At 45.5% G+C, this 15,776-nt stretch overlaps 1 protein-coding gene, 1 long non-coding RNA gene and 1 pseudogene across 7 annotated transcripts in view; 1 reads left to right on the top strand and 2 right to left on the bottom strand.

The window, feature by feature from the left end:
• The first annotated feature begins 1,206 nt into the window (after positions 1 to 1,206).
• TRAK1 (trafficking kinesin protein 1) overlaps positions 1,207 to 15,776 on the top strand; it is a 99,213-nt gene continuing 84,643 nt past the window's right edge. The window contains exon 1 of one of the 5 annotated variants that reach the window (XM_082412780.1): positions 1,207 to 1,528. In XM_082412780.1, coding sequence (XP_082268906.1) covers positions 1,438 to 1,528 — 91 coding nt within the window. In that variant the 5' untranslated portion in view covers positions 1,207 to 1,437. The remainder of the gene's footprint in view (positions 1,529 to 15,776) is intronic. The other 4 variants (XM_082412786.1, XM_082412781.1, XM_082412782.1 and 1 more) reach the window with 4 other exon arrangements.
• Positions 2,699 to 7,721, bottom strand: LOC309637813. The gene is made up of 2 exons (XR_014250830.1): positions 5,634 to 7,721; positions 2,699 to 5,317 (listed from the first exon to the last, which is right to left on the bottom strand). It is a non-coding gene; the product is annotated as an uncharacterized lncRNA (long non-coding RNA).
• Positions 10,195 to 10,574, bottom strand: LOC309637790 (large ribosomal subunit protein eL37 pseudogene; annotated as a pseudogene). The gene has a single exon. The product of its transcript is annotated as a large ribosomal subunit protein eL37 pseudogene (transcript).

The following is a 15,776-nucleotide window of genomic DNA, read 5'->3' as shown; positions in this document are numbered from 1 at the left end:
CAACACAGCCAAAAATAAATAAATAAATAAAATTAAAAAAAAAAAAAAAAGAATAGAAACTCGCTAAGGGCAAGGACTTTGTGCACCACTGAGTCCCAGTGTCTGAAAGAGCGCCTGCCTGTGGCCAGTGCTCAGTAAACATTTGCTGAATGAATGAGTTGTGTCATTTAATTAGTACTGCATCCCCATTAAGTGGAGACTGTTTAGGTAAAGAGACTAAATCAGGAAACGTTCAGACTGTTTAGGTAAAGAGACTAAATCAGGAAAGGTTCAGCATCCGGCCTAAGATCCTGAGCTCTAAGGGGCAGGGCTTGCATGTAGGTCATGACCCCCCGGGATATGTGTTCCCTGCCACCTGCCCCCCCCCCACAAGGAATACTGTCCAGTTGGTGGGGACATAGATGAGCAAGTAGAAATAGGCTGTGCAGAATGGTTACACCAGTGATAAGCACAGTACATGGGAGAGCATCAGGGAGGGTGCCTGGGTGAGCCTTGGAGGGGAGAGGATCCGGGAGACTAGGAGGGCTTCTCGGAGGAGGCAGTGTCCCAACTGCATCTTCATTTGTCTAAACACACAAGCTAATCACTGGGATTCTAGTGGCATCTGTGCCAGTGAAATCCGGGAAACATTTAGCTTGTTAAAGTAGTTTCGATTTGAACATGACAACCGAGGGCAAAGTAATGGCAGAATTGCAGTGCTGAAACTTCAGACGCTATGGGGCACGGTAACTGGGGGTTCTTTGCTGGAACCTGTGTAGCAAGCACCTTAGGACAGCTGAGAAACAGCTCAGTGCTGTCACGTTTGGCAGTGGCTTGGTAAACGGGAGTGTAAACACAGACACTGTTACGTGTTTAAGGTGCAGCCAGACAACGCAGAACACGCTCAGGTTCAAGTCTTATTTGTCGGTCACTGAGAGGAAGACACAAAACAGAAAACATTTTCCAGAGATCTGGAGTTTCTCCGAGAATGCGTATGTGGACTCCAAGGGCTTTGCCAAGTGCAGTCCTGGGAGACGGTTTGGCACCTGGCCTCTAATAAATCCACGCCACCCACAGTTCCTGGGGAGCGCTGAGACGAACAGCAGGCTTTTTGTTCCTCTTTAATTTTTAGGCAAAGCCCAAATGCCCATCACAAAGCCCTGCTCCCCCTCTCCCTCCCCTTATCCTCAACCTAGGGATATCACATTTTGGGGTGCGTCATTTTCTGCTTGGGGCAGTTTAACAAGATGAGCCGATAGGGTGCCCACACGCTGCCTCTAGTTACGTAACCCATTGTGCTTCCAGGGCAGCGAGTAGTCTTAGAATTTGCCCCAACAAGCAGGCTCAGAGAACTGCTGAGTAGGTGCAGGAGCTGGCTGTGCCGAGGCGCTGCCTGGGTTGGGTGCTAATGGGGGATCGCTGTTCGCTCTGAATTGCTGTTGGAGTTTCTTTCTGCACATGGCATTGGTATTTCAGTTTGGGCAGCCCGTGAGGGCCCAGCCTCTGCCAAGACTCTGCCCAGGCAGGCTCCTTCGGACAAGCTCATGCGGTAAGTGTGTTTGCCCGGCATGTCCACTGTTGCTTTTCTTTGTGAAAGTTGTGGCCGGAAGGGTGAAAAGGCCACAGGGAAAGTTGTTTCTCTCCTTTTCTGTTCGGCTTGGCAGGTTGTCCTTGGACCTGGGGTGGGGAATTGCAGTATCGAGTTATTGACAGGCAGAGCGGAGGGACCTTGGAGGCTGCTCACCCCTCAGCCCCTCATCCAGGCGCAGGGGAGGCAGGTGGCCCCTGCAGGGCCATGAGCAGCGGGTCTGAGTTGGGATCAGGCTTCTGGACTCCACCACCTTGCTCTTTGAAATTCTCTGCAGCGGCTGACCACAATCTCTGAGGCCCCTTCTGGCCTCTCCTACTGATTTTCCTGATCCTGTGTCTTATCCTGGTTTCTTAAAGCTTCACCTGGTGTCTGGGTCAGCAAGGAATTTTTCAGGAGGTGAAGAACAGAGTCAGGCAGGGTCTCCCCCCCGACCCCCTCTTCCCTCTTTTCTGCCCCACTTTTCTTTTTTTCTGTACGAAATGTGCTTGGCCCTGTACCTCCATCCACACCCCGGTGACGGAGAGCTTGCTAATCAGTTCTGCTCTGGCTTGTCTCTTGATGTGGGGCTGAAGTTTCTCCTCACTTCCTCCAGGCTGATCAGAGTCTGATGATTGATGACCTGTCTGCTTTCGGTCCTGTCTATATGCTGTTACTCACAATCTGCTGGGCCACGAGCCAGTGAGTTCCTCAGAGGCATGAGCTCCTCTTGCCCCGTTCCATTCAGTTTTAGGTTTCAAGACAGATGAGACTCTGGGTGGGAGATTATGGAGATGCTGTGGGGTGTGTGTGTGTGTGTGTGTGTGTCTGTCTGTGTATTTAAAGTATTTTGAGGCTTGTTCGATAACTCTGTTCAACTAGCATCTGTTCGAGGCCAACTTTTTGCTGGTGTCCGTAGATGAGCTCTGGTCTCTCCCTCAGAGCCCTGGAGGTGGGCAGAGGTGGAAATGACTCGCTGTGACCCCGGACAGGATTGCTGCCACTATGCTTATGGGAACTGTCCTGTCTGGTGTCCTTGTCATCACAGGGCCACCATTTCAGATTTGTTCCTTTTCTATCACTGATTTAAAGCCATCAGAGTTGATGATTTGTCCTCTGAAAACATGCTCAAGTTAAAGTATTATGGACTCCTTTTATGAATTGAATGTAAAATCTTGCTTGTCAATTCCTGTCTAGTGTAAAATTTTTACTGTGTTTTCCACTGAAAATGTATGATGTAAATGGTACTTACTTGGCTAAGTGAAACAGAAAAGAATGGACAGTGAAACATCCCTTCTTTCACAGAGGACGAAAACGTCAATTAGAATCTAGGGAATTACAAGTTTTTTTCAAATTTATAATTTAGAAATGTTCTTTGCTTCTTCTCTCAGTGGAATGGCCCCTGTTTAGCAGTTGGTTTGTTTTTGCAAATGCAGTGCAGGAGGAGGGCCTTGTTATGCTGATTTTAGAGCTAACACTTAATCTTCAGCAAAACACAAAACATTCACATTTGCCTTTTAAACATGCTGTAAATGGTTTTGGGAGTTACCAGCTGACCTTGCTTCTCCTCCGTTCCTCATCCTTAGGTGAGTGGGTAGAATATTTATCACACAAGGTTTTGACATATACTGTAAAATTTAGTTAAAATGTATTAGTAAGATTCTTGACACGTGATTGGGAGGCTACAGTTGCAGGTGCCTGCTATATTTTTATCCTCCTAATTGGTTTCGTTCTGAATTTGAAGCAGGTTTTTAATGCGCCTAATGTATTGGTGTTAGTCTCTGCCTACTTTAAACCATTTTGGGAAGCTGGCCAATAATAAATTACAATAAAAATAAAGAGTAATCTTATTAAAGAATTGATCAGGGGTGCTTTGCAGGGGCTTCAGAACATTGATCCCAGCCACAAATAGTATTCCTCAGGGTGTTTTTTTAGATGCCAAGTTTTCGTAATGGATTTACATTAATTTGTTTTGCAAGTATTAGAGCAAGTGTCACTTCACACACACCTTGTTCAAGATGCTCTTTAGTGGGACTGGAGCGGCCAGATGTGGGCCTCTGCCCTCAGCACCCCGTGTGTCCCACTCTGCGGAGGTTTGCTGTAGGGGCTTGCCAGGGATTCAGCAAGAGAGGGTGCTGGGTGTGCCTTGCAGCTGGGTTTGGATGTTCCCCCAGCCACACAGTTCACTGGTGACTCTGGGACTCACGGCCCAGAGAAACTTGACTTTCTTCTCTGACGTCTGATCTTGTGTGAACACTGACAAACTCGAGCAAATCAAGTGCAACTATTACGAACAGAAACTTTGCAACTGTAATTAGACCTGGAACAAATCAAGTTTCATAAATCTTGTATTAGTCAGGGCTTCCCTGAGAAAACCAATAGGAGATATATATATATATATATATATATATATATATATATATATATATATATATATATCATATAGTAAGGAATTGGCTTACACAATTATGGAGGCTAACAGTCCCAAGATCTGTAGTTGGCAAGTTGGAGACCCAGGGGAACCGGTGGTGTAATTCCAGTCCAAAGATTAGCAGCCTCGACATCCTAGGGAGAGACGCTATTTCAGTTTGAGTCCAAAGGTAGGAAAAAGCTGATGTCAGCTGGAGGGCAGTCAGGCAGGAGGAATTCTGTCTTACTCGAGGGAGAGTCAGCCTTTTTGTTCTATTCAGACCTTCAGTGGATCGGATGAGGCCTGCCCACGTCATGGAGGGGAATCTGCTCTACTCAGTCTACCGATTTAAATCTTAATCTCATCCAAAAACACCCACACAGAAACACCCAGAATAACGTTTGGCCAGATATCTGGGTACCCCATGGCCAGTCAAGTTGACAGCCATCACAGATCCTAGCAATGGCTGACACTTATTGAGTAGTTGCTCTGTGCCCGGCAGGCTTCCAGGCACTGCTCTGGAAACTCACTTTTTTCTCAGCACAATCCTGCCAGGCAGGTACTGTTACCACCCTCACCTTTAAGGAGGTGCAGAGTGGGGTGGCCTGTCCTCTCATGTAAACCAGGCATCCTTGGGTTTACAATCCAGTAGTGTTGTTTTCTGACCCTATTTAACTTCCTTCACTGTGGATTTTTCTCTTCTAATAATTTCATTTAACTAGGGTTTAAAATGATAAAAGTAACACATGCAAATGGTAAAACTTGGAATTGTACCAAAGCATAGTCAACGTAGGGTAACAGTCACTCGTCCATCTGTACAGTTTAACCATTAAAAAAAATCATTCCAGGAAGCTTTTATGCACATAATTCCTTTTCTAAAAATACACGAATGGGACCATACCATATACCCTAATCTGCATTAAAAAAAATTAACTATTACTTATGATTGTTTCATTACAGTACATAGAATATTGCCTTATGCTTTGCAATGGCTCCACAGTCACTCGTTTGGCTGTATCGTTATCATCTCCAGTTATTTAAACCAGCTGTTCTCAGACATGTTTTTTTTTTTTTATAACATTGTGTAGTTACTCCTTTATTAATCAGAAATTAATAGGTAACGAATCCCTCTAAACACATCATCTTAGAAGAACCAGTGTAATGCCTTACTGTAATGTAAAGGAGAAACTAAATTAATAAATGATGGAGCCTGGATTCTGATTGTGGCTGTGTGGACCTGGCCTCATTAGGGTACGTAGTGAGCAGGGAGGCACTGCCCCTGCAGGCAGGGTTGCTGTGCAAGTAGCAGCTATAAGGGCAAGGAGTTAATCATACTCGCCACTCAGCGGCCAAAAAAGAGCCTCTGTTTTTTTTTTTTTTTTTTTAATTTTATTTATTTATTTTATTTATGGCTGTGTTGGGTCTTCGTTTCTGTGCCAGGGCTTTCTCCAGCTGTGGCAAGCGGGGGCCACTCTTCATTGCGGTGCGCAGGCCTCTCACTGTCGCGGCCTCTCTCGTTGCGGAGCACGGGCTCCAGATGCGCAGGCTCAGTAGTTGTGGCTCACGGGCCCAGTTGCTCCGCGGCATGTGGGATCTTCCCAGACCAGGGCTCGAACCCGTGTCCCCCGCATTGGCAGGCAGATTCTCAACCACTGCGCCACCAGGGAAGCCCAGAGCCTCTGTTTTTGTCAGTCCCCTCTTGACGGATGCTTTAAGTTGTTTCCAGTGTTTGCTTTTTAACAGTGCTCCAAGGAACAGCGTTCTTGCATGCACATCTTTTGGGTCACTTACCCTGCGTGTCTGTGGGCTAACAGGAAACGTGCATTTAGGATTTTGTGCGCATCACAGCACGGCCGTCCAGAGAGCCTGCACCCATTAAGTGCCCAGCATCCACGTGGGGAAGCGGCAGTCTCTGAGTTTGATCAACTGTTTTCATCACGGTTAATCAGATAGTCATAAAAAATGGTATTTCATCTTATTTTGTTTCTTTTTAATTATGAATGAGTCTCTGCCTCCTTTCTGTTCTATCTCATTATCTGCAAACAGCCTGTTTTTTGTCTTTGCTCATTTTTCTAGTGGGTTGTTGGCCTTTAAGAGGTATTCTTGAGATTTCGTTGTGTGTACAGAGGGTAGGGCGGTGTGCCAGGTTGAGATTCTTTTATATTTCGGAAGAGGAAAAAATGTCTTGAAAATAGTTACACAGATTACGATTTAACTATGACTATGTTTGATATTCACAGAAGTACAGGGTGCTAAGAGATTGTGTAAAGGGGATTTCTGAAGTGGCATTTCTTCCTCTTTTTTTTTTGGCCACGCCACGTGGCTTGTGGGATCTTAGTTCCCTGACCAGGGATCCAACCCAGGCCCTTGGCAGTGAAAGTGCAGAGTCCTAACCACTGGACCACCAGGGAATTCCCTGAAGTGGCATTTCTAAGAAAGTTTCTGTGGGGAAGTAGTCTTGGCAGAAATCTGAAGGATAAGTAGGAGTTAGCAGGGAGGGAGGGAGGGAAAGAGCATTCCAAGCAGTGAAAATAGCATGAGCAAAGGCCCTGTGGTGGGAAGATACTGTGATAATAGTAGCTAACATTGATAGAGCACTTATTATGTGCTAGACACTGTCCTAAACACCTTTTGTGTCTAACTTCGTTTAATTCTCATCTGTTACTTATCTCTTGTGTATCATCTGTGTAACCGACTTCCGCAAACCTTGGCAGCTTGAAACAACAAACATTTATAGTTTCACCTATTTCTGTGGGTCAGGAATTGAGGAGTAGCTTAGCTAGGTGGCTCTGGCTCAGGGTCCCTCGTGATGTTGCAGTCAAGGTGAAAGCTTGCACAGTGGAAAACAGTCTGGTAGTTCCTCAAAAGGTTCAACATACTAGTTACTGTTTGACTTACCAATTCTACTCCTAGTTATGTCCCCAAGAGAAATGAAAACATAATTCCACACACAAAACTTTATGTGAGTGTTCCAAGCAGCATTATTCACAGTAGCCAAAAAGTAGAAGCAACCCAAATGTCTATCAACGGATGAATGGGTAAACAAAGTGTGGTATATTCATACCATGGAGTATAGATAGTTCAGGAATAAAAAGGAATGAAGTACTGATGCATGCTATGGCATGGATGACCCTTGAAAACAGTATGCTTGGTGAAAGAAGCCAGACACAAAAGGTCACATGTGAAATGTCCAGAATAGGGAAATCGATAGAGACAGGGGCCAGCAGGCTTTCTGGTTCCAGAGGGCGCTCTTGGAGAACTCTTACTTAAAGTTTTCCTTACTTCTCTCCTTTTCTTCTTTCTCCCTCTCGCCACTGCGTCCCCCTTCTTCTCTCCACCTCTTTCTTTTTCCTCCCACTCCTTTTCTCTCCTCCGTGCTACCTGTTTCCCCATCTCCCTACTCCTTCCCTTCTCTCCTTCCTTTCCCTGCTCTTCCCCTCCCCCACTGCATAAAAAGAAACAGTTACAGTTTTTTCTTTTTTGCCCTGTAAAAAAATTTTACAAGGGAGGTGGATCTCGGTTGGTGAAGACTTGGTAAGCCTCGCCGTCCCATTCAATCAGAACCTCTTAGGTAAAGACAGCAGGTTACAGGCAGTGCTGCGTTAATGTTCTTTAGTGTTTTCCAGCATGTGGAAGAGGTGAGGTTGGCCTGTTGTAAAGCTGGCCCTTTCCGCTGTAGTGTCTTAGGTAACAGGCTTCCTGTGATAATGAAGGGCTTTGTAATGCTCATTGGGAAACACGGGGGGGTTTGCTAGAAGCAAAACCGTGAAGGTGTCCTGGTGTCCTGGAGGTGTGAGCTTGCAGGTGAGGGGATGGAGGGAGGAGGGCCTGTCTCACTCTGCCTGCAGTCCCTGTGCAGGACATCTCCTGAATTCTTAGATGGAGGTAAACGGGCAGGGAGAGGAATGGAGTGAAGAGGAGGCCTGAAGGCTGGGAGTTCTGCGAGTCTTCGGGAGGGACGTGACCTCTGGGAGAGGAGGGAAGGAGAGAGGACCAGCCCGCTCCCGCTCTGGGCGCCTGGAAGCTGCGCAGAGGCTGTGTTACCCTAGTTTACCGCCCAGGGAGAGGCTGTTTCAGACCCCATCCAGCCCATCGGACTTCCTTCCCTGGCACCCCTGGGCACCGTGCTGGAGGAGGAGATGGGGTGCCGAGCGCGCTGAGCCTGGGAGCCCACGGCATTCTAGGGCTCTCCGTCTGCCCATCATGCTTTGTGATTGCCCCTCACCCCCTGGAGCCCAGCTGCAGGGCAGAGTAAGGTGGACTGTTGGTTTTGTGCAGAATTGGGTTTTGTCCTGTGGGTGCCACGAAAGTACCACAGAGGGAGGGCTGTGGGATTGAAGCTGGATGGGAAGAGGCGATGGAGGCAATAGGGGGGATCAAGGGGAGGGGGTATTGAGAACTGGGAGGACTGGGGGTTGTGGGCAGGGAGGGAGATGTGTGGATTTCAGATTTCAGAGGTGGCTGGCAGAGGGGGAGCATGGGGTCCAGGAGCTGAGCGGTGGGGAGCTGGACGGTGTTTGGCTCGGAGGTGATGTGCCCATCACGTCACGGGGATGGTGCCTGCAAGCCTGATGCCGCAAGGGGATGGACTGGGCAGTGGGCAGGTGAGCACAAGCCAGGGGCAGCGTGAGTCTTGTCCACTTAAAAAATATTCACAGCCTAACAGTTGAGAGTTATGTTTTATTTGGTGGGAATTTTTAGGACTTCAAGCCCAGAGGCAGCATCTCAAGTAACCCTGAGAGAACTGCTCCGAGGAGGCAAGGGGGGAGCCAGGTTATATAGAAGTTTTGCAACAAAGGGCAGGTAGTCTGAATGTCAAAAGATTATCATTAAGGGACTTCCCTGATGGTTCAGTGGGTGAGACTCCGCGCTCCCAATGCAGGGGGCCTGGGTTCGACCCCTAGTCGGGGAACTAGAGCCCGCGTGCATTCGGCAACTAAGAGTCCGCATGCCGAAAGGAAGATCTGCGTGCTGCAAGGAAGACCCTGTGCAGCCAAAATAAATAAATAAATAATTTTAAAAAAGATAATTGTTAATTAAAAACAAACAGATATCCCAAGTTAAGGAATTTAACACTTCTCTATGTATGGGAAGATGCAAGAGTCTGGGCTCACTGAAATCATTCCTATGATATGCACCTCAGCTATCTGAGGCCAGTATCCTGTGTTTTCACATCCTGAGTTTCCTCAGGGCTCACGGTAGGGAGTGGCTGCAGTCTGAGGGCTGCTAGATGGCAGGTATTCTCTTCCTTCCTGAGTTCCCTCAGGGCTCACCAGCTCACTGTCTGGTGGTGGCTGCAATCGCGGATGACTGTGACCTTTGTTCACTGATATGGCAGGCAGTATTCCATTTTTCAGTCTCAAGCTAACAAGGACTTTTGAAGGCAGGTGGAAGAAAATGAACTGGTATGGCCAGAGGAGCCAGAGATTGCCAACACGAAGCCCAGACCCCCAAGAGAGTCAGCTTAGGGCAAGACTCGAATCGTCCTCTCCCAGGAGGTTTTCAGCCCTAAACTGGATTTTGATCTACATGATGGACCAATGCATGTGGGTCATGTTCTTGGTGGGAGAGAAGGAAGGTCTTGCTTCTTAATGGTTAGAAACATGATAATGAGGCAGAGCCGATGGGCATGGGAACCCTGACCTCCCTTCTCTTCTTTTGGTAGGAATTCAGTTCTCACGCCCAACCCAACACATTAGATTTCAGTGTATCTGATAAATGTAACTGTACTTTTTTTTTCGGTGTTGAAAAAAACCTCACAACAGACAACTCAGGTTGTTGTAACTGTAGGTTTGAACTCCATTGCTCAGTGCTATTTCAGTTCTATTTAAGGAGGGGTTTGTGGTGAGGAGAAATGGCAGGGGCAAGTCTGAGTCTGAGGCAGGCCTGGAAGTACTGTATTCTGGTGTCCTCTCCTCCCTTTGTCTGGGACCTGAGGGAGGGTGTGGGCCTGCCCAGGTGCGGATGCAGCGCCACCTAGTGGGCCAGGGGAGCACTAGCAACTGGAGTGGCAGCCTTAACCTTGAGACCAGACACCTGCAGTGCCCTGGGGTTGCAACTTTTGAAAGGGACTGGAGGAGAGAGGAGTTACTTGTCTAGAGAGTATGGCAGGTAGGGCCGGCAACTTTAGATGTGTAGAACAAAAGAAATCTGCTCCCATCTCTTCTCCTGCCTTGGTCCATCTCACCTTTATTTTATTTTATTCCCATCTGCTATTTTCTGGAGTTAATTCCAGGAGTTGTTTTTTTTTTTTTAAACCGGAACATTTATTGCGTGACTAATAATTGAAATCCTTAAGATGAACTGGATGCTGCAACAGCTGCCCTCTTGGGTTTAGGTGTTGTTCCTTCACAGAATCCATGCCTGAATCTGCGGTATACAATTTTTAGGTGCCTCATTCGACCAGTCCCGGTGGTATTTCGTCTTTTAGCTTTAGCACTCCAGTTATACTTCCTCTTCCGCTTGGCAGGGTAGCCACATTTACCACAGGTCGACTTCTGCAGGTGGTAGGCCTTAGAGCCACAGCGGCGGCACAACGTGTGCGTCTTATTCCGACGCTTTCCAAACGAGGACGTTCCCTTCGTCATCTCGCTTCTGCCGCCGAGACCAAAGAGCAGGAGTTGTTTTTTTAAGGGAGGGCATTATGAAAGCCAAGTGTGGCCACGTCTTTCTTACTTAGACTACTTGTTAGGAGATCCTGATGGTGACGGAATGTCAGTCCTGTGCAGTGAACTTTATCCTCCTAGTTATCGGCGGACGTACTTTACATGCTTTTAAATTGGGTGTGTGTATTAGTTAGGTTTTGCTGTAGAAATGCTGGGTAACAAACAACTCTCAATTTCACAGTGGCTACTGCAACATTTACTCCTTGCTCTTTCTCATAAGTTTCCATGCCTGAGCTTCAGTTCAGGTCTGCTTCACTTGTCTCATTTGAAGATTTGGAATGACGGGCAGCAGCTGTGTAGGGTCATGTTCTTCTCCTGGCAGAGGACAGGAGCTCAAGGGGACAAATGTAACCACACAGGCACATTCAGAGCCTGTGATTGGACATGCAGTAAGTGACACATTCCATTGGCCAAGGGAAGTTCCATGGCCTGGCTCAAGGTCACTGAGTTGCGAAATGATACTTCATTCACAGTGAACCATAGCAAGGGTGGGGAGTGAGGGAAGATCAGCCTGGATTTTAGAAGACCCTCAGGTAGCGGTAGTGGTCTTGAATGGCACAGGCATGTAGGTGGTCTTCAGGAAAGCTCCTGAAGTGGTGTCAGTGACCTTTAAGCCCTTTGCCTAGACTCTTAGCTCTGCTGGGCTAGGGAACTCAGTGGGGGTGCGTAGGGGAAGGACGTGGGCTCCGATGGCCTAGAGTAAGGGCTAGCAGAATTATCCCTAAAGGGCCGGAGAGTAAATATTTTAGCTTTGTCAGTTCTGTGTTCTCTGCTGTTGTAGCTGACAGCGGCCACAGACAATACCTAAAGGAATGGGCGTAGCTCTTTTCCAATGCAATTTTTATTTATAAAAACAGGGAGGGGGCCGAATTTTACTGTGGGCTGTAGTTGGTGGACTCCTGGTCTAGACCTTCAAGCCCTGATCTGTATCAGGACTTCAACTTAACAATAAGAGAGAAATATCCCTTTTTAGCTGAGAAGCCAAAAATAAAAATTCAAAGGGCTCCTGTTGGGTCCAGTAATAGCCCATCCCCTCAGCATTGTTAAGCCGTGAACAGTTGTTCTGCATCGTTGGATTCTCCAGGCAGCCAGAGTTTATTGTTTCTAAGCATGAAATCTCATTTTGCTTGCCCCATTTTCAGTAGAAATGGCAGTGAAGGGTATTAGAAATTCCTTGGGCTTTCCTAGGATGATAGGGAAGGTGATTTAACCTTTTGGATGGATTCAGAGGCGTCTTTCATGAACAGTGTTTGGCAGGAGATTTGGAGATGTGCCCAAGGGTGGTAGGTGTGCCCAGAGACCTTTTTTCACATTCCTTGTGGTTACATTTTTTGCGTGTGAGTAACCGCTTCATTGAGATAGAATTCACATACCATGTAATTCACCCATTTACAGTGTATAATTTGATGGTTTTTAGTATGTTCACAGGGTTGTGCAATCATCACCACAGTCCATTTAGGAATATTTTCATCACCCCAAAAAGACACCCCAGGCCCTTTAGCTGTCCCCCGCCAATACACTCACATGTCTCCCAGTGTGGCTGCATTTTTAATAAGCTTTCAGAAAGTTGCTTTTTGGTTTCTGCTGTCCTTGTTTTTCTTGGCTCATCCCTGGCGTTGGGGAGCTGAGCAAGGGATCTTGAGTGGTCATCCGTGCTATTCAAGTGCACACCTCATAGGAACTTTAACTGCTTCTGATCACACTTGTGTATCATACATACGTCACCTGATGAGATAACTTTAAATTTTTTTCCTTTATTTATTTATATTTAACAAAGGCTTATATTTCTTCATTTGTATTCTTCTTTGTAGGAGGTTATCCTCTGTAATTGTCTACATTTTGAATTTACGTTTGTGTTGGTTTGAAACCTGGTTCAAGTAACGTGGAATTGTTTCACGCCCAGGTTTTATTGTTTCATCTGTTTTAACTGTTTATTATCGGGCTGTAGTGATCTGTTTTTGGATGAGTTTGAAATCTTTTAATACCCAGATGATCTCATGTGATGTTTTGAAAAAGTAACCATTGTTCATTTATAAACAGAATTTCCTGTTCTGGAAGTTAATTTAGATTAACAATAAGACAGTTGACTGCATTGAATGGTAGAGGCACAGTAGGAATTTCGGGTTCACAAAATTTTGTTCTATTAATAAAATAAAGTTTCTTTGATTTGGCACATAAGTCTTTATCTCAAAGTTTATCCCTTATGCTAACTGACTTTCATTGTTCCTTGGTAAGGGCTGACTTTGGGGAGGAGAGGATAGACAGAGGATTGGGCCCTGAACTCTGGCAGCTGCTCAGGCTGCCTTGAAGGTCTTTTAGAGTCTAACTATAAATATTGGGTGTAAATGTTTTTGGAAACCAGAAAGCAAAGGTAAGTGTAAAGAGTTAATAATTTGAAAACAGGAAATTGGATCTGAACCCCCAGATTACAGCAACAAAACCCAAGAGGTGGGAGGAAGATTAGTGAGATAAATTATAAGCAAGTTATCCTGTTTTTGCTACAGATAGTGAGAGAAATACAGATTTAACTCCTAGTAATTTAAAGGTAACTACCTGTATCAGTAAGGCTTAAGCTTAGCTGCATAGAACAGTGCCTTCACCTGATAGGATTTATTTTTCTTTCACGTAAAAGAAGTTCAGAGGGAGGCTCTGCAGTGCTGGTGTGGCCCTCCTGTCCTCAAAGGCCTGAGCTCTTCCTGTCCTTCATTTCCACCATACTCGTGGTTTCTATCCTTAAGGTCACCTCATGGTCTTAGAAGGCTGCTGAAGCTCCAGCTATCATGTCCAAGTTCCAGGCTGTAGGAAGGCAGCCTTTGGGAAAGCCTCACCATACCATTGCTTAAATCTCAATGGCCAGAACTTAACGCTCTTGGTCATACCTTGCTACCAGGGAGGCTGAGAAATGTAGACTTCCCAGGTCTTTGCTACTAAGGAAAGTGGGAGAGTATGGGTGGTTGGGAAGCCACTAGCAGTGTCTACCATGCCTCTTTGATGTGATATCATAAGATGTCATATCTTAAAGATAGAATGTGAACCTTCCAAATCAGTGTTTCCTCGTCTTTCACAACATGACCCCCATAAGAAAATGATGACGTTTGCATAGCTCAAAGGGTAAATGGTGATGGTAACTCATAGCTGGAAGCCACCCTGCATAGTGCCTGCCACCCTCCATTCCCAGCACTTGGAGGAAACTCTGCCCTAAATCACTAGGGAAAAAAGAAAAGAATCTGGTGACACATATTCTATGACAAAAGACAGGTAACTAACGAAACCTCAAGAGAGCAGAACCACCAGGAGGCAGGACAAAAGTCAGATCAGTCACGTCTGACATTTGACGACAAAGTCTCTGAATGGGTCAAAAGTAAAGCTTTAGCGATGTGCTATGTTTTAGGAAGTCTCAAAGCAAAGTACTCAAGAGAGTGGAAGTTGGGAGGAGGAGGACAATTTAGAGAAAAGAGAGTTACACGGAGGAATTATTTAATCAGTGAGACCAGAGGGCCAGAGGCAGCATGGGTGATGGCTATGGCTGTGACCAATGGGTCCAGATGCTGTGTGAGAAAGCCAGGTCTAATACTTACTGTGTGATGTGGGCCCAGTTACTTAACCTCTGTGCCTCAGTTTCCCCTTCTGTAAAGTGGGGATGATAATAGTCTCCACTCTTAGGGCTGTTGGGATGTTTAAATGAGTCAGTGGAGATAAATGCTTGGAGATGGTAGCATCCATAAATATTTGCCATTATTATTGCTGTTTGTTATCATTATAAAAGGTACAGCTGGATCCCTATATAGCTCCTTCAAACCCAATAAAATCCAGGTGATTCAAAGATAGAATGTTAAGAATGAAGCCATAGAAGTGCTAGAAGTAAATATTGCTGGATATTTTAGTAATCTTGAGATGGGGAAGGCCATCCAAAGGCTAAGATTACAAAGAAAATGATCAAGTGGAGATTAAGAGGTACAAACTTGTAGTTGCAAAACAAATGAGTTACGGTATGAAATGTACAGTGTGGGGAGTATAGTCAGCAGTTATGTAATATCTTTGGTTGGTGACAGACTGTGACTAGACTTATCCTAGTGATCATTTTGAAATATATAGAAATATTGAATTACTATGTTGTGTAACAGGAACTAACATAGTGTTGTAGGTCGATTGTACTTCAAAAACAAACAAACAAAAGCTCATAGAAACAGAGATCAGATTTGTGGTTACCAAAGGGGGGGGTGGGGGCTTCGGGGGAGAGAAAGCTGGATGAAGGCAGTCAAAAGGTACAAACTTCCAGTTATAAGATAAATAAGTACTAGGGATGTAGTGTACAACATGATAAATATAATTAACACTGTTGTTTGTTATATATGGAAGTTGTTGAGAGTAAATCCTAAGAGTTTTCATCACATGGAAACAATTTTTTCTCTCTCTTTAATTTTGTATCTATATGAGGTGATGAATATTCCCTGAACTTATTGTGATGATCATTTCAATGATGTATGTAAGTCAAATCAGTACGCTGTACACCTTAAACTTAATACAGTGCTGTAAGTCAATTATATCTCAGTAAAACTGGTAGAAAAAAATTTGACTGCACAAAAATTAAACTTTATACAGGCATTCTTGCTGTAACACGATATATTTGCTTTTGAAAAACTTTGTGTTCTACAAAATGGGACACTAAAAATAACAGGAGTTATGTGACTTTGTAACCAGAACCAACAAAAACCGTACATTGGGAGATAACATGAGTAGAGTGGTCATCTTTTATTTATTTTTAAAAAATAATGGTAAAACATGCATAACATAAAGTTTACCATTTTAGCCTTTTTTTTGGGGCTGCATTGGGTCTTTTGCTGCGCGCAGGCTTTCTCTAGTTGAGGCAAGCTGGTTCTACTCTTCATTGTGGTGCGTGGGCTTCTCAGTGCGGTGGCTTCTCTTGTTGTGGAGCACGGGCCCTTGGCGCGCAGGCTTCAGTAGTTGTGGCACGTGGGCTCAGTAGTTGTGGCTCGCAGGTTCTAGAGTGCAGGCTCAGTAGTTGTGGCTCGTGGGCTTAGCTGCTCCGAGGCATGTGGGATCTTCCCGGACCAGGGATTGAACCCATGTCCCTTGCATTGGCAGGTGGATTCTTAACCACTGCACCACCAGGGAAGCCCGATTTTAGCCATTT

This window comes from Balaenoptera physalus (genome assembly GCF_965194825.1).
Source record: "Balaenoptera physalus genome assembly, chromosome: 11".
NCBI classification, from domain to species: domain Eukaryota; kingdom Metazoa; phylum Chordata; class Mammalia; order Artiodactyla; family Balaenopteridae; genus Balaenoptera; species Balaenoptera physalus.
Note: the sequence above shows the minus strand (reverse complement) of the source record. Positions and strands in the feature narration are given on the sequence as shown.